This window comes from Poecilia reticulata, chromosome 7 (genome assembly GCF_904066995.2).
Source record: "Poecilia reticulata chromosome 7, P_reticulata-male-v2, whole genome shotgun sequence".
Taxonomy (NCBI): domain Eukaryota; kingdom Metazoa; phylum Chordata; class Actinopteri; order Cyprinodontiformes; family Poeciliidae; genus Poecilia; species Poecilia reticulata.
In genome coordinates this window covers 13238628-13257157 of record NC_088836.1, presented here as the reverse complement: position 1 = coordinate 13257157, position 18530 = coordinate 13238628, and the positions used below count along the sequence as shown (strand labels likewise).

Genomic DNA, 18530 nt, shown 5'->3' with positions numbered 1-18530 from the left:
TGGTTTTAATTCTAAGCAGGAGGGGTTTGTTATGTCATGTTTATGCCCAACGGAAATCATAGTCCGGCAAACGCATTTTAGGAAACCAAAGCACATCTGTCCCTAGCACTATTAATGTCACGATTTTTTGTTTCAGTGGAACCGGAGAACAACTCTTCTGAGAGTGTCAGTGCCAGTAAGTGACAGTGAAAGACTTGGTGTGTGACTATCTAATCAGAAAGTTGATTTGTGTTTTGCTAAAATATACTGTTAGCCATCTGATTCTAAGCATGCTTGTGTGGTTTTAGCGGTACTTGATTTATTTTGCCCACAAATGAGGAAGATTGTTGTTTGTCAAACCGTCCATAGCGCTACCAGTTCGAGCACCCAGCCTACTGCTGCCCTCTGGTGTCCAAACAGAGAAGCTGATGCTGAAAGGACAGGATCTGCACCTTGAGTGTATACCAGGAGGATAGTATGTTCATCTTACTGTATCACTATCATTTGTAAACATGGGCTGGTATGAGATTCTTTGATTTTGATAACATTATTATGATGGTATCTCATATAGTGTTTTTTTTTCAACAAAAAATTTACAATTGTCTAATTACGTCACTGCAGACAACAGCTTTGAGAGGAAGTGCACTGCAAACAATTTTCTTCACCAAGGGTTCTAATATTTTTGCAGAGACTTTGTGATAAGATGGAACAAGGGTGGCTTTATTATGGATTAAATTTGTTTGGGTTGACAGGCTGCAGTCAGCTGTTGAAATAGCATGCTGCTTAGCTTGACAACAGTAATTAAAAGAAAAATATGAACAAGATGAATTAAACTTTTGGAGAAGGTATGAAATAATATTTTAGCAGTTTGAAAGTAGTAACCTAAGCTTGCTAGCAACCTCATGCATATTCACCATTATGTCTTGTTTAGCGTTGTATTTTCTAACATTTTTGCTCTTTTATGTTGTAGTCCCACTCCTAAAATAACATGGATGAAAATGGGAGAAACTCTAACTGATCGGATAAAACTGGATAACTTTAAGAAGCTGTTGACCATCAGTTCTGTGGATGAAAAGGATCAGGGGAAATACATGTGTATGGCTGAAAATTCAGCCGGAAAGGCAGACCATTACTTTGATGTGATTGTAGAAGGTTAGTCTTTACTGACAGAACCAATGACCCATTGTTTTTTGCTGAGACAAACATAGTTCTTTTTGACATCTTCCAGAGCCACCAACATGGCGTGCAAAGCCTCCCCAGAACCAGCTGTCTGTGATCGGGTCAGACGTTTTCATTAAGTGCTCAGTAGATGGAAAACCAACCCCAGTGATAACGTGGAGAAAAAATGGAAAAATACTCCAAGGTCAGAAACAATAATGTGGTGTTTTGGTTCTGTTGCTCATCACATTAAGGAGGACACTTAAAGCATGTCCAGCAACATTTAAACCACAGAACCTGGAGTTCATTGTGTCATTTCACTGCTTTAAGTGTTGTACAGGGTTGATTAGAGAGACTTTGTTGCAAAAGCATACCGATTCTAGATGTACAGTGAAACTATTGAATTTACATGGAGTACTGTCTTCATTGCATCTCGCTAAGGGGTATTCAGTTTTAATTTCTCCACAGAGAGCATATGTATAATTAATGACTGGGGAGATACATGTGTATGCATTCCCTCCATTGGCTGCCTGCTCCTTTTAGAATTGATTTTAAGATCTTGCTTTTAGTTTTTGAATGTCTTAATGGTTTGTCACCTCTTTATCTTTCTGAGCTTTTACATCCTCACATCCCCAGTAAAACTCTAAGATCTCAACCTCTTGGCTGTTCCCAGAACCTGGCTTGTTGCCACGGGAGACAGAGTCTTTTCAGCCACAGCTCCCAGGCTGCTGTGATTTCTACTGGAGCTTTAAATGAATTAAAATCTTTTCAAATTGGCTTTTAATTCCAGAGAGCATCAGGTCACTCTTTTATCTTTTATATCTTTTACTGGTGATTTTTTATTGTTTGTCAACTTTGTATTTCATGATTGACCTGTTCAGCACTTTGTTTACCTTTGGATTTTAAATGGCATCATGAATTAACGAATCAGAGTTGATTTTATAAGCTTATTTTTCTAAAGCTAACCACGTTAAGCATCATTATTGAATGCATTTTATAGAAAAGCAAATGGCTTAAATAGTTAAATCATATCAAAAATATTTTCAACATTATTAGTTTGTCCTGCATTCTTTATTTGATTACTTCATATTCTGCAACTCAAAATATGTCATCAAATGTTTCTTCTTATTAAAAACTACAGTTGGAGCTTCAATCTGAAAATCACTTCAAAATCCCAAAAATAATCACTGAAAATTGTTTTCTTGATAATTACAGAAAATGTTCTAATCAAAGATTTGTTCTCTTGTGATTAAAAAATGCTTTTTGGTACAAAGAATCCATTTGAAGGGGGGAAAAAAAGCACATTCAGATTTTCTACTGAAAAAAAAACTAATTGTGTCTTTGGTCCTGATGGCTTTGACATTCTGTTGTTATCAGATGACAGAGAGAACAACAGACGAGTGCTTGACGAAACTGTGATGCTGCACAAGGCCGGGCCAGAGGACAGCGGCGTCTACCAGTGCGAGGCCTCCAATCCTCATGGCAGTGTTCTTGCCAACATTAATGTCTTAGTCATGAGTGAGTAAGATCGCAAGATTTCAACCATGCGCAGCCTGCCAGGTCTCTTGCTGCAAACACAGAGGGCTATTCCTTTTAGCATACTCTGTGCAAAGGAAATGTGGTTAGATAGGGGGTTCTAAAGAATGGGTCTATGTATTCTGCTATTTATAGCCTCGTATTTAAGCTAGTATAATCTCTCTTCCCTCAACGTGCTCTTAGATATGGCACCTCTTATGCTGACAAAGGACTTCCAAGAGTATGCAGTGATAGAAGGAGGGGACATTGTCATGAACTGCAGTGTTTTCAGCTCTCCTCAATCCAATATTTCTTGGTAAGAACAATCTGCCATACTTCTCACAAGGCTGGTTTTCCATCTTTTTTTGTGTTAAAATAATAAAAACCTCTATCATGTCCCCTTTATTTACATCTGAAACAGACTATATTTAAGCTAATACAGCAAGCAGCAAAGAAATTATTCTGATTTGAATATATTTACATGTCAGATGCAAAAACATCTGGTTTTAGAAAAAGCTTCTATTGAGATTGATCTAAGTAAATTCTGGTGATTATATTTGGACCAAACAACTCAGGTTGATGTCTTCTTAGAAATACTTGCATTTTCTGCAGAACTCTGACTTGTGAAAAGGCTTTTATTTAATGCACCTTTAGAATTAACTTACCATCTCCTTTTCCTTTATTTGTTTATTCATTTGGGATCATATAGAGAAAAGATTGAGCTCAAAGAGCAAATACACAAATCACCAACTTGTGTTTTTTTTCCAGAAAATGTTCATCTGCAGACTCAGTGGCAGGTATAAGAAAACACAAGAAAGACATTCCAATAACTAGGAAGGAATTAAAAGGTTCAGGAGAATACAACAAAACATGAAATACGATTAAGAATTCTATTGCAGAAAATTTATGAAATTTACATAGCAATTTTGTTTCCATACTAACCTGTTTGCAATTAAAAACATTTATTTTGCTTCTCTGGAAATGATTCCATAATCTCAGTACGTCTTCTGTTCTGCAGAGAACTTATTTGATGCTTTTATGGCTTTAAATGAGAAAGCTGACACTGTGCCCAGGACACAAACCTTACACCAACACAACATTTTTCAACTCTAAAATCAGTTTGAAATAATAAAAAAAAGATTAAAACAAACGTGTATAGTCTCTTTGATTGATATTTTCAAAATCTTTCCATCTAGGACCAAGGAGGGGACAGCTGTTGAAGGAGAACGATTTCATGTTTTAGAAAATGGGCAATTCTTGGAAATCATCCGCGCAGAAAAAGGTGACACGGGGAAATATGCTTGCATGGCTAGTAACAGAGAAGGCATGTCAAATCTCACAGCTCTGCTGGAGGTGAAAGGTATGTCAGCAAAATCTTTGCATTCATCTTTTGTCAATGAACCGAAAAACAGTTTCTCAAAAGGCATTTCTTATTTCGAGTTACATTTGATACGCATATCTTAGACAGTTACAGTATGTGTGCAAAGCTATTTAGTAAAGTACTTAAAGATTAGGTTAGCTGATTAGCTGAACAGTGCAGTGTTAGGCAGATCATCTGTATATGTTGTTCTTAATGGAAAAACTTGCATGTTTATTATTTAAAATTAAGAGTAGAATGTATTTGTTACTATTAAATATATTTGAACAGGGTAGCTTATTTCTACTAGCCTTAATAAAAAAATGCTTGTTCTGAAAAAAAGATTACCACAATCATCATACAATCATAATCTAATTTTTACAATGCAAGATAATTAACATTTGACTGCTTAATCATCCAAATGACAGAAACAGTTACTGTGAGACCCATTTTTGCGTTTAAATAATTTTGGCTAAATGATTTGTACCAATTAATTTGAAACAGGCTGGAGTTAGAAAAGTTTATTTCATTGTCTTCAAGTCATCAGATTTTTCTTTTTGTCTCTCCCTGAAATTATGCTTTTTTTTCTTCAGACCCAACAAAAATTGTGGCTCCTCCTCAGGATGTGCAGATCAGCAGTGGGAAGTTGGCCCGATTGATGTGCCGGTCAGAATATGACAGAAGTCTGCAGGGCACCTTTGAGGTGATCTGGAGGAAGGATGGGGAGGAGATCTTTCGCTCTTCTGAGAATAGTTTCAGGTAACTGCCTTTGCTTTGGTTGTGTTTGTGTTGGTTGTTTTTGCTGAGCTTCTGAGTACTTTTGCTCAGCCTGTTCAGTATATGTCAAAGCAACAGCATAGACATGCAGATATCATCACATCAAAGGCATCTCACACTCAAAACCTTTTACTCCTCTTTCGTTTTTTAATGAAGGGATTGCTTTTCTCAGCCGGGGACTGGACACAGAATCAGCAACATTTTTATTATTTTTTTTTTTAGAAATGTGTACTAACCCTTAAAAGAAATGTATATTTTAGTGCAATGACATGAATTAATAGTAAACAAATATGTTTTTACGCAGTTCCATCTTTCTAAAACATCTAATGTTAAGTAGTATTTATTAGAGGTGTGCCGATCGATCGGCCACCGATCATAATCGGCCGATTTCCGTGAAAAAGTGTATGAACGATGATCGGCGATCACGGTCTCTTGTTGCCGATCACACAAATCGATCACCTGCATCTCATTTCGCAGCCTGCCTGTGCAGCTGGTCTCCTCTTTCCTTCACACTGCGCAAACGCGCAGCAACAAATCCTAAGCGATGTGGAACTATAACGCACTGAGTGAATGGGGAAGTTTGCGTGTTGCGGCGGAAAATTGAAGCACGTCAAAATGCATCAACTCGGCAATGTAATATGGCATAAAAACAATGCCATACTTGACGGAGTTTGGCTACATCGAGGCTCACTGCAGTAAAAAAGACATATGGAGGATCAGACAGCAGATAAAGTAGCACACAGCTACAAACACTCACCCGGAGTAGCATGACGGTCAGAAAGCTAAACAAATAACCCGCAATATTATTTAAGTCTTCAAGCTGCTATGTAAGACGCTGGTTCTGCTCTTGCTGTTGAACCGCTGCTACGTGCTACAGGTAGTAATATTTCACAGACGGAGCGCCGCTTCTGCTTCACCTGGTAGTGACTCTCACACCGAACCTCTGCTTAAAGCTGCAGCATCTAACTTAAAAAAATACATTTTACATACGTATTAAAGCTTTCGCTGTCCTAACATGAGACAGATAAACTCTGAAAAAATAATCGATCTCCTCTGCCTCCTCCCTTTTCTCCATAATTACTCCGCTCAGTCAGAAACAGCCAATCAGAACAAGCAGTAATCAGCTCGCCGCAGTGCTATCAGGAAATTTTCATTCAGTAACTCAGGATTGTTTATTGTAATGGAACCTGTATTTGCCTTTGAATGTTAAGTTTTACACTTGAATTTTTTGGAAATGTTGAGAGGTTTTATTTTGGCTCTTTGCATTATTTAGCCTCTTCCGAGCCTTCATATGTTTTCAGTCTGTTAGAGATAGTATTACCGATAGCAGTACAATTTGCCCAATGCCTGTTTTTTTCTTGGAAAAAGTTATTAAAAACATATTTTTGTCTAAATTAAGGTGAATTCATGGTTCCTTTTTCCACATAATGTAACCGGTAGTGCTTTTGATTAAAAAAATAATAATTATGTGATTGGTATCAGTGATCGGCCCTCATGGGTGATCGGAATCGGTATCGGCAGGAAAAAACCTAATCGACACATCTCTAGTATTTATTTCTAATAAAATCTTAAGTGCCACAATTATTGATTCACCAATATTTCAGTCATTATGTTGCCAGTCACACACTTATCCCCAGATGGCAGCTCAACAGGTTGGTTAATATATAGAGAGGGAGAAAGAGCTGTTATAGGCTACACAGATGGCTGCATAGGGCGCCAACAGCTGCAAGGGCCATTTGGACATCGATGTGCAGCCTTGTCAGAAACCCTTTTCTGATGCAGAATAATGATAAATAAGATGAATAAATAACAGGCCTGCACCTGGTTTTCCTAATTTTGAAGGACCTTCAACCACCGTCAGTCAGAGGCTATGGTTTGTCACTTTTTGTTGCAAATGTCTGAAATGCACAGATCTATATATTTTTTTACTTTACATTGTCAGAGGAAATCCTAATTTTAACATTGTAAATTTATGCTTTTAATAATGAAACATGGCAATTTTTCTCGCAAATTTACAGCTTTTCGACATCAGAGAATATCCAAGTTGTCTTGTAAAATTAAGCTTAACATTTATTTTTTTTACATGTCCATGGCCATGTTCTCTTTCATTTATCTACAGTACCCCCAATACTCTGCTGCAGGCTTGTGCTGTGCAGCAACAGAAAGATGAAATCTACATCTGTTCTGTCCAGATGCACTGAGAACATTTTTCCACATCTCTCCACACATGATTGATCTAAATGTAAATTTTTACGTTGCTAATACAATGGCCAAACAATGTGATAAGTACCTCCAGATGAATTCTAATTTCCATTTCAATGTCCCTTTGCCACATTTTTTTTACCTTTTCAAGAGGGGTCCATTTTAGAAAATTAAACATATACATAATGTTAAACTATCCTAAAATTTTCTCTCTTTATCCTAAAATTTGTGAAATAAAATATATTTGATTTTGATGGCAAACTGTATTTACCATGGCAAATCTTGTCTAATCCACCAAAAATGATTAGTCAGAGGGAGACCTTGGTTCTTTGCGACTGATGACTAATTTTCAGTTTACTGGAGGCCAAATTTATTGAAATTGCCTGATATTTCAGGTAGTTCTGGATACCAAACAAGGTAACTATAGTGGGGAAAGAACCCCCCAATACAATTTTAAGTATTGTAATGCACAATACTTAAAATTGTGGATTACTAATTAATGCTAGTAAATGTTCCAACCAACTTGAAAAAATGTCATTTACATAATGTATAAAGAATAAAGGCTTAAGTACATTTAAATTTGAAGAGTTTTTGGCAGTACTACTTCAATGACAAGTATCATTTCTAAAGATGGCATACTTTTCATTGAATACATGTACAAGTAACTGTACTAAAATTAAAGATTAGATGTGAGTTTAAGTTACTGAACAAAAATGTGTCAATCTCAAGTCTGATTTACACATCTTCATCATGGATGCCAGTAAATATGCCTAAACTACAACCCATTTACACTTCTCTTCTGTTTTGGTTATTACTGCAAAATCCACTTTTTGGTAACTGTAGTTCTTCTGATATCTTTTAAACTTTTCTTCTGTGTTGTAACAAATGTTCTTATTTTTGCAGGTACAAAATGGATGGTGACCAGTTGCAGATTAGGGACTTGAATATCAGTGATCAGGGGAGCTATACATGCATTGCTCGAACAAGTCTTGATCAGGATACTGCCACTGCCTTTCTAACTGTACTGGGTATGTGATATCATATTGGAAATTCCTTAAATTATTTAAATTAAATTATAATTTTCGGTTCCTGTGCTGATTTTACTGCTTATTCCCAGATACTCCTGATGCTCCTATGAGTTTAAAGATATTGGATCAGGAATCAAGGAATGTAACTCTGTCCTGGATACCAGGGAGTGATCACAACAGCTCCGTGACAGGTAAAACTTTAAACAGAATAAAGCAGAGCATCTGAAGTCGGGTATAGGGGAAGGAGTGGGAGTTTTGCTGAATAATTTAACACTTAGCAACATTTTACCCAGAGATCATCAGCAGCTGCTCATGTAGCCTTACTTTTTCCAATTCTGTTTGATATAAGATTTTAGGTCACACAGTGATGTCATCAATAAATAATTACGAGACAATTAGGCTTTTATAAATATTCTGTCCTCTTAAAATGATTTTGAACGAATCCAAAATCAGCATTTCCTTTGCTATAAACATGTTCCTAAACACATATAATGAGCAAAACACATTCTAAATCTTTCAAAAGGAAAAACAGAAGATGGTCTATAGCAGGAGCACATGTGCATATTTGACACTTGAGCACACTAACTGGGAACGCATCTGTTGCATAGAATAAAATAATAAAACCACACATGGAATATATGATCAACATTGTCTTTCTTGTGTTCATTTCGTAAAATATTGTACAAGTTCTTTGTACAGTTTCCATTATATCAAAAATTCTAATTCAAAAATACTTTATTAACTCCTAAGGGAAATTAAATGTTGCTGTAGCTTATATTAATTAAAATCCTTCAGAGAGTTATTGCAGATAGTGACGGCTGTTGGCAGGAAAGATCTCTTGTTGGGGTCTGTGTTGCAGTGAATTTGAAGAAGCCTCTGACTGAAGACACTCTGTTCTGGAGAGGATGGTCAGGCTGGTCCATAATTTTCTTGAATTTATAAAGAATCCTTCTTTGCATCGTCATCTCCAGAGGTTCCACAGTCCGTCCCCAGAACAGAACCAGCCTTCTATATCAGGTTGTTGAGCCTTTTAATGTCCCTGCCTCTGATGCTGCTGCCCCAACAGATGAGTTGAAACTCTCTACAACAGATTTATGGAAGATCTGCAGCATCTTGCTGCAAACCTTGAAGGATCTTAACTTCCTCAAGAAGTATATCCTGCTTTGTCCCTTCTTATATACTGATTCACTCTTGCGTCTCCAGTCCAGTCTGTTGTTCAGCACTGAGATATTTATATTCCTCAACCACCTCCACTTCTTCTCCCATGACGGAAATAGAAATAGGGTTTGATCTAATCCTGTTTCTCTTGAAATTGACAATCATTTTCTTTGTTTTGTTTACGTTAAAAAAAGAGATGATTGTTCCCACGCCCTGCCACAAAGCGGACCACCAGCTCTCTGTACTCAGATTCTTGTCCATCTCTGTTACACCTGACAACTGCAGAGTCATCTGAGTGTTCCTGATGGCAGAAGTAATCTACAAAGTGTTTTCATGCTCCACACTTTATGAAAAGTTAATATGAAGACATTTTTGTGCCAGCCTATTTCTTCCAAGCACACAACCAGTTCTTGAATGAATGTCTCATTAAGCAAACATATCATTCTGCTGCTTGTCATACAATCAATTGCACATTTGCTCTCTGATCAAAGCCCATAGTGCAAAAACCCCCCATCTTATCCAGCAAGTTATTAGAAACATTAACCCCTTGCAGAATGTCGATGTAAATTTGCCTCAGACTGCTTTTGATTTTAATAAAATACAGATGGTATTTACATGATAATGCCTGTAGTTGTTTTATAATGCAACATTTTTTAGGGCAGTAAGGAATAAATACATAAACTGAGAATCAGCCCTTATTCTCAATTGACAATCACACAGCAACCTTTACCTTTTTAGCCACATACTATGTATTGCCATACTGTAGTTCTGCGCTCGAAGCAGGGTGATACCCACTCTATTGACTGAACAAGCAAATAAGTAAAGCAAGAAAAAAAGAATAAAACTTTCTCCCACACCGCTGTACTCTAAATAGAGTCTCCACTCACAACAACTTAGCTTAAGAGAACTTCGACAGATAATATGACTCAGAATATGAAATCATTATTTTTAGCTTTTCGCAGATTTACTGATTTTTATTGGGAGTTTGTTACTGCAGTGGTATGTTTTGATAAAGAAAAACAATAGTTTGACAGCAAGCTGACTTTTTATGTAAAATGTGCAAACCACTGTTGGAGACATTTGTATACTTAATGGGATTAGAATGCATTTGTTAATGTCTCTAAATGTTTTATGTTTTCTTCTTCTTTTTTTTTCTCTTCAAAAGACGGGAAAATTCAAGCCCTTTGACTGTCAATGGAGTCTAAATAAATTGTTTAATAAGTGAAGACTGGAAACAGCTGTGCAAATAAAACCCAGCAGGAAAGCTTGTTTCTCATTAATGCTTTCAGAAAGGGCTAATTTAGTTCTGAAAATTACAGGGATGATAAGAATTTAAATGGGCACATTTTTCTCGCAGACTTTCAAAATTAGTAGGTCTGATATGTTTCCTAATGGATGATGAAAAATATTCTCAACTGTCTTAAGAGAAATAAAATTTTATTGTTTGTTTTTTTATTTCTAGTTTTCAACTTGTTTATAAGGTTAATTTTTTTTCTTATTCAACATTTAGTTTTCTTTAATAGCATAATATAAGCCCTCTTTTATGTAGCTTTTTCAAGGCAGACCTCATGCGTTTCATATCATTTGTGTTAAACGTAAAGAGAGACCAAAGTGTTCCTGATATATTTCATACCCAACAAGCAGCATAAGGTGGTCTACTTGTCTGATTAATGTTTCCCGACCTTATTTTGATTTCTGTTATGAATTTCTGTCAGCATCCTGGTTTGAGGCAAAATTAAAGGGTTATTTCACAAATTTTAATGAGTCTGGGCTGCATTTGACCATTTCTAGTTCCAAATCTTACAATTTTAAGACTGCTCAGACCTCAAATGAATAATTTCATATTAAAGACTGTTAAACATATTTCAAGAAATTTAACTGTCTTGCAAAAACACAAAAATCTTTTAGCTCCTATTGTTTTTGATTAGTGTCTTCTCAATATAAAAAGCCGATGTTTTGGACTTTTTGCAGAAAGGACTACACTGAAGTTGTGTGGGTGTGTGTTTTGAATGAGGCAGGAGCCTTGCTGGTTTGCTCAGGGTACCATTCATTCAAGAACCACCTCTGACGATGACTTATTTTTTAACACATTGATGCCACCTGGTTTAGCAATGAAAATTAGACTTGCATATATGTGTGTGGTTTTGGATTAACCTAACAAAACCGAGACCCCCTTTCCATAAAATGTTGATGACAGATGCTATTTCTTTGGTTTGGAAAATGAGATCAACACTGTGAAGTTCATTAAAAAAAAGAGTTGCACAATAAATAGACCCAGACAGACTGTCTTTAATCATGCTATTCTTAATAAGCTGCACAGCTCTAAGTGATTATTTTTGAGCTTCTGACTGGAACAAACCGTCTCTGTTTCTCTGTTAATAACAATTATAGTTTTAACTGTGACCATCCATTATTTGTTTTGTTTCAGTGGTAAGGCACTGATTAAATATGTCTGATCCTCACTCATCTGTTGTGCAGAATTTGTGGTGGAGTATGAGGAGAGCCACTGGGAGCCTGGAAGGTGGAAGGAGCTGCAGAAAGTCGCCGGTAACCAGGCAACAGCCGAGCTCTTTCTTCATGGAGACCTTAACTATCAGTTCAGAGTTTATGCTGTTAATGCCATTGGACCTGGACCACCTAGTGAGCCCACAGAGAGACTCAAAACACCCCCTGCTGGTATGATTCCTCTATTTTATTAGCATGTTTTGGTGAGGTTATCTGTGGGTTTCAGAAAGCGTCTGACTTTCAACCTTTCTTTCCTAAAATATCGGTGTAAAAGTCAGGATGCAGCTATATGACTATGTACCAGTCAGGGGAGAGAAAAGCCGCATGTCACTGTGGCTCTGAAAGCATTATTTACAGCAAGATAAAATATCTCCATCATTAAATATGAATTTTTGCCTTCGGTTTAGTGTAATTCAAGTAAATTACAGCAGACATAAATAAGGGTGTCAACCACCGATCCTCTTCTTTACAACAGCATGATTATTTACCCATTTATTTCTCTCCTTGAAGCACCAGACAGAAACCCGGAGAACATCAGAATTCATGGCCACCTTCCCCATGAAATGGACATCAGCTGGGACGTAAGAGGATTTTTATTGTTAATGTCTCATTTTAATAATAACAATGGGAAAAAAACCTTTCTAAGATTCTAGAGTTGTTCTAATGCAAGTTCATCTTAATAAATTTGAATATTATTGAAACATTTAAATAATAAAAGTGAAACTCATTTATTTAGATTTGTTACATGCACAATGATCTGTTAAAAGTGTTTAATTCTGTTACTTTTGATGGCTGCTGTTTGCAGATAATGATAAGGCAAAATTCAGTTTCTCAGAAAGCTAGAATGTCATTTAGTCCATATCCAGGGCAAAGTCTACAGCTGCCGCATCCTTTGTGTTAAGCGAGTCTTAAACAAAAGAGTAGGTTCACGTTGGCTAAGGAGAGAAAGGACCGGACTGTTGTTCTTTTCAGATGGAAGTAAATGTAGTTTTTCATCAAATTAGGGCTTGATTTCATTAATAAGCATTAATCAGCCAGGATGTAACAAGACCTGCTTTAGAACATGGTGTCAATATTCCTGATTGGCCTGAAAACTGGCTTGACCACAGAGTATGGTAACTATCTTTATTTCATTTTTCCCCTTTTATTTTGTAGCCACTGTTACCTACTGAGTATAATGGTCCAGGACTTGAGTATAAGGTCTCCTACAGAAAACTGGAGGTGGAAGATAAATGGCAGGAGCACCTGGTCACAAGACCGTCCTTTATCATCAGGAACACATCCACCTTTGCACCGTATGAGATCAAAATCCAGAGCAGGAACAGCCTCGCCTGGGGTCCAGAACCAAAACCCATAACAGGTTACTCTGGAGAAGATAGTGAGTCCTACAATCTTGTCAGCTCAGTTTATGTATTTTCTAATGTTTGATAACTTAATAAACCCTGAAGCCCAAGGTTTCACACCAGGCTATTGTTGTTCTCATTCTGTATTTTGAACTTCCTGTGCTATCTTCCCATCTGCTTCCTCAGTTGTCTTTTGGCACTGTCTTCAGGAAAATGTGTCAGGTTGAGTTCTTTTCTTATTTCCCCCCTTTACTCAAAGGTTTTCACCATGTGCATGTGTGACTTCTCCTCCCCTCTGACCTTTCTGACAAATACAAGAGAAACACTATTGTTATTTCTTGCAGGTGGCAGATAACCTTTGTATAAGAGAAGAAAGTCAAATTTCCACCTCTGAGCCAGAAACTTTGGGAGAATTGATAGATCAAAAAACACGATTGGCCTGTTGAGGGCTTTCCACCACTCCCTAACATCTGCACTGCTTTTATTTAACTTTTTAGAAACTGCAGTAATAGCATTTAGAATTATTTAGCTTTGAATGCAACTTTAGTTGCTATCAAGTTAAATATATATATTTTTATTGTTCTTTTATGGAATGCACATTTTTATTTGTGACTCTAACCAGAATTACAGTAGCTCTACACTACACACTCCAAACAAAGATCTTTCAAATGTTTTCCACTGTACTAATTTTATTATAATTTAATTTACTGTTTTATGTGAATCCAGTAAAAAAAATAAAAATTCTTACATCTTTGTGAGGAAAGAAATCTTTTAACATTTTCTTAAATGACACCTATGCACGTTTTGTTATTTTAAATTTGATGTTGAAATCATTTACTTAATCTTAATTCATTTTGTTTTATGTTGAATTTGTTGTATAATATATATGTCAAAATCCCTATATATTGGGATTTGTAAGTTTTGTTTTTTTTTACTTCCTTCTAAGTTCCGACTGCAGCTCCACAAAATGTAGCAGTGGAGGTGATCAACAGCACCGCTCTCAGAGTCAGCTGGAGCCCAGTTCTCCCAGCCACAGTGCGAGGTCATTTATTAGGCTACATTGTAAGTTCATCTGGTTTGGATTTATTTTTCTTCTGCCCATTTTTAGTTTGCAACTGAAGTTAAGTTTCAGTCATTATTACAGTTGAGAAAAGGCTGGTGTAGCAAAAGTTTTTTTTGTGTACCTTTAAAAAAAATGTAGATTATAATACAATAAATGTTAATACAAGAGTAAATAACGGCTTGCTATATGAAATTACAGCAGTGAATCTACATGAATGTTTGAATCTTTTTCAAATCAGGAAGATACAATATTAGACTTTCCTTTAAAGATAAATGAAGATTTGAATTTGCCTTTTCTTGTGGTTATCAACCTTTTTCTCAGTCGGTGTTCTTGTGACACTTTCTTTCTTGCTCAGATTTTGAGGTTCTTGCACCTGACATCTTCACAGTGTTTCAAATATTCAGCATATAATAAACAGTTGATGTACATGTTTTATTTAGTGAAGGAATTTGTTTTAAAGTTGTATTCACACGCTCTTAAGAAACATGCTCTTGGCAGTGTAAGTCTAGAGATTGGTGGGCAAAAGATTGTTTTCAAAGATGTTTCATTATCCAAATTATTTCTCTGCACTTCTTATTCTTTACATCTTTCATGTCGCAGGTTCACTGGGAGAGACTGAAAAGCTTCCTGAGTCCTGACAAGATTGTAGAGGAGCATAACTCCAAGTCTTTCCCTGGAAACAGGAGTCATGTCATTGTGTCAGGGTTTCAACCTTTCTCTGAGTACAGACTCACAGTGAACGTTTTTAACAAGAAGGGAAAAGGACCAAAGAGCGATCCAGTTAACTTTGATACTCCAGAGGGCGGTAAGTTGGCACAGCCATGCAACAAGTTATCCATGCTCCTTATGCATTTAGATAGATAATATTCTTCCTGAGATTTTTTTTATTACCTTGCTCAAACCAAAAAGTTTACATACACTACGATTTCCATTCATTTAAAACATTTTTGGAATTTGATTTTGCCGTGGATGTATTTCAAGACAGAAGCGTATTCTTGAGTGGCACGATGAAATAATTAAGCAAAATCAAGGGGAGAAAATTGAACAAGTCTGGTTCATTCTTAGATACATTTTTCAGCGTCTTGGAGGTACTTTGTTTATTTGTTCAAACAATTCAAGTATTAACACCTTGGAAATGTTTAGCCATAATGCTGTGGAGACAGAAGTCGGTTTCTGTGTTTCAGAGACAGAAAATGTTTTGGCCTAAAATCAATCCCAAAATGAAAGTAAAAGCTGAATTACCCGAAGAAGAAATTGTCAGTGAAACAAAAGGCCACTCAGTGAGGAAGAAGCCACTACTCCAAAAGCAATATTATAGGCTAGATCACACTTAGCACGTTTGCTCAGAGACAAAGACCTTAATTTCTGGAGAGATGTGCTATGGTAAAACTAACAGTACCATGTTTGGCTATAAAGACCATCGTTAGATTTCGAAAAGTAAAGGATAAAGCCTGCGAACACCATCCGAACAACGACTTACGGTGATGGCAGCATCATGTTGTGCTTGTGCCTTGTGCAGAGAACATTTCTTATTGAAGCTAAACAGGTTTTAATATCAGGCAGTAGGAAAGAAATTCCTTTTTCATACAGTGTACGTATATATCAGATGTTAAATGTATATTAATTTTTAATGCTAAAACTTAAAGTTAGAATTTCATTAGACTGTGATCTGCTGTTTGTTCTGCAGTTCACTTACCTTCTAAGCTAGAGAGCCCCGCCATCTTTTGTCAGCCTCTGTGTGGTTATTAGTGATAAAACAGATCTGAACTAAAGTAGAAGAGAAACAAACCAAAAATATATATATTTCCTCCGACTATTGACTTTTTTGTTCTACAAAACTCTTCCCATTTGCATTTTTTTTTTCACAATTTAAGTATCTGCCACAAGAAAGATAAATAATGCTTGAAATAACATCCTACAAGAAAAAAAAAACTTTCACAGAAGTCTCACAACAAGAGAATAAAACAACACCTTTATAAATAATGTATCATGAATATAAATGTGTGCAAACAATGTGAGACAACACAAGTAAAGTAGTTCAAACACAGAACACCAGCCGTAAACATGTTCCCCGTCAGCGCTATTGGCTCCCCAGACCAAGGCAAGGCAAGTATGTCCATGAATTCACTCTTGTTGACAGTAAGATCCACATGGTTGCAGTTTTAAAATTGTACATGTTCTACTGCTCTGACTCATGCTTAGGGATAAACTAAAATGAACAGGAATTGAGGGATTTATCAGAGAGATCCAGAAAATTTTCTCGTTAGTTTTTTTTTTTTTCTTTTTTGACATCATTCTGAATTGTCATTTGGCTAAATTGCCTGAATGGAAGCTTCAGTTTATGTATTTTTTTATTTACATATTTAAATGTTTTCTGTACAACAGTTCCACAGAAGGTGCCCGTGCTGATTCCCAGGATTCAGGACGATGACACTGTTCTGCTGGAATGGGGACCACCGCAAGTGACGAATGGCATCCTCACTGGTTATTTTCTAAAGTATCACCTCCGTATGTAAACACATAAAACATACTTTCTGATAATAGACGTAAAAGGTTTCAACTCTTTTACTTATGTTTAATTTGCATATTAACAATGATGTGAAGAAATGTCATTTCTGCGTGCAAAAAAAATTCGATATTTTAAAGTTTAACTCCAAAATGTGGCAACAGGTTACCTGTGTTTAAGTTTCTAGAGATCACCCCTTATTTGATTAACTAAGTTTAAAAATCCACAATATAAAGATCTTAATTTTTATTTAGATTGTGCCCCTTGTCTTTTATTTGCCATTCGAATACATGTTAGTCTAACTAGTTGATTGTTTTGTTTAAGGGTCCTTGACAGAACAAACAAATCTGTGCACACTCTCTTAAAGCAGTTATAATGAAACACTTACCTTATGGATCAGGATTTCAAGTTAGACCTGTGGATTCCTGTTTAGATGTCAAACAGGCTAAGCAGTGAAAATTATTTGTTGAATATTGACAAAAAAAAATAAATTCATGTATAATGGATATAAGAATTTGAATTCAAAGGAGGAGAATCCAGTCCTGATTTTAAAAAGCAGTGAAATAAACCTGATCTGAATTTCAGAATTGGTGTAATTTTTATGGTTTAGGATTTTAGGGAACACAGATAATAAATTCCAACTGTGTAAAAGATTGTGTGATAACATTTCTAGCATATATCAGTACTATTTTGAAATGTAAGCCTATAAAAGTTTGAAATTTAAAAGGACATATGTTGGGGCTTTTTGTTTTCCACAATTTCTGTCTGTGAATCTGATTTCCACCGGTTCCCAGCCTTCCTCTTTTCATGCGTTTTATCAGACAGTTGGGGGCGCTGTTTAACTCTATACCCTCCACTACATTCTCCCTAAGACTCAGTTCTAACAGCTCCCTCGTTGTTCCTGATCACATTTCTGTTTGGACGCGAGCTTTTTTTTTTTTCTTTTCTTTTTTTTTTTTTAGTTTCTGGTAGAAATGTTTAAGCCAGTGCTGGTGATGCCTCTTGTGTAAATTCCACTGACATTTATCACTCCTTGTCCAAGCGCTTCTTCATGTGAGAAAGTGCCTTTCTGCTGTAGTACAGCTAGGGCGAATGAGCGAGTCAGGAGCTTTTATTATGATCTCTATTTTCAAAGCCTACACCCTCGTTTGCTGACATTTCTGAAGTCTTTTGTGTAAAATGTGAATGCAGAGACAGCCCTCCGCCGCCTCCATCTGCACCCACGGAGTCTGGCCAGCTCTTCAATACACTCTGCTCCATCCCCCCCCTCCCAATCCCCCTCCTCTTTGCTTATTTTTCCAGTATCAGATGTCCGACTTTACACAGATATACCCACACTGTGCAATCTGTGGGCGTCTGAATGTTTCTTTTCAGCTGAATTGATTCAACATGTAACTGAAGACTGCTTAAAATCCAGTTTGCTGCTAATGAGCTAAATAAAATAGAATTTGTGGCGCAACAGTATATGCGCAGTCTGCATGTCCAGCTGGTTCACAAAAGCAGTTGTTTGATTAATAAATGAGTAATCTTGTCACCAGAAACAAACAAACAAACAAAATAATAATAATAATAATAATAATAATGCAGCGTTGTGCACCGCTGAAGAGTCACAAAAAGATCTGGCATGCCAAGCTCTCACCTGCCGTCCAACATTTGCACAGCGGTGACATCACTGAGGAGGCTTTCAGGAGGATATTAGAGTGCTGCTTTCACCAGTCTGCACACACGCTTTACTTTGATGTATAATGCATGTTTGGTGATGAGCTGCACTACTGTACTTGTAATTGCCAGCCTCCTAATTTCTTTTCCACACTTTCCCTTGTCTCTTTGTTTCGTTGCCTTTCATCTGTTCTCATTCTTCCACGTTTAAACAGTTTTCAAACATTTTACCTTAACTTTAAATGTTAATTTTTTTTTTTTGCATTTCTTTCATTCCATC

The 18530-nt window shown here is 36.5% G+C and overlaps 1 protein-coding gene across 6 annotated transcripts in view; it reads left to right on the top strand.

Annotated features, from left to right (window-relative positions):
* chl1a (cell adhesion molecule L1-like a) overlaps positions 1–18530 on the top strand; it is a 70311-nt gene that overhangs the window by 34314 nt on the left and 17467 nt on the right. For 5 of the 6 annotated variants that reach the window (XM_008413437.3, XM_017305983.2, XM_008413435.3 and 2 more), the window contains exons 7-23: positions 137–175; positions 349–454; positions 950–1131; positions 1208–1342; positions 2515–2655; positions 2857–2968; positions 3849–4012; positions 4603–4768; positions 7892–8016; positions 8106–8207; positions 11653–11850; positions 12190–12260; positions 12835–13057; positions 13209–13244; positions 13969–14084; positions 14686–14890; positions 16471–16593. In XM_008413437.3, the coding sequence (XP_008411659.2) occupies positions 137–175; positions 349–454; positions 950–1131; positions 1208–1342; positions 2515–2655; positions 2857–2968; positions 3849–4012; positions 4603–4768; positions 7892–8016; positions 8106–8207; positions 11653–11850; positions 12190–12260; positions 12835–13057; positions 13209–13244; positions 13969–14084; positions 14686–14890; positions 16471–16593 (2244 nt within the window). The remainder of the gene's footprint in view (positions 1–136; positions 176–348; positions 455–949; positions 1132–1207; positions 1343–2514; positions 2656–2856; positions 2969–3848; positions 4013–4602; positions 4769–7891; positions 8017–8105; positions 8208–11652; positions 11851–12189; positions 12261–12834; positions 13058–13208; positions 13245–13968; positions 14085–14685; positions 14891–16470; positions 16594–18530) is intronic. The other variant, XM_008413438.3, reaches the window with a different exon arrangement.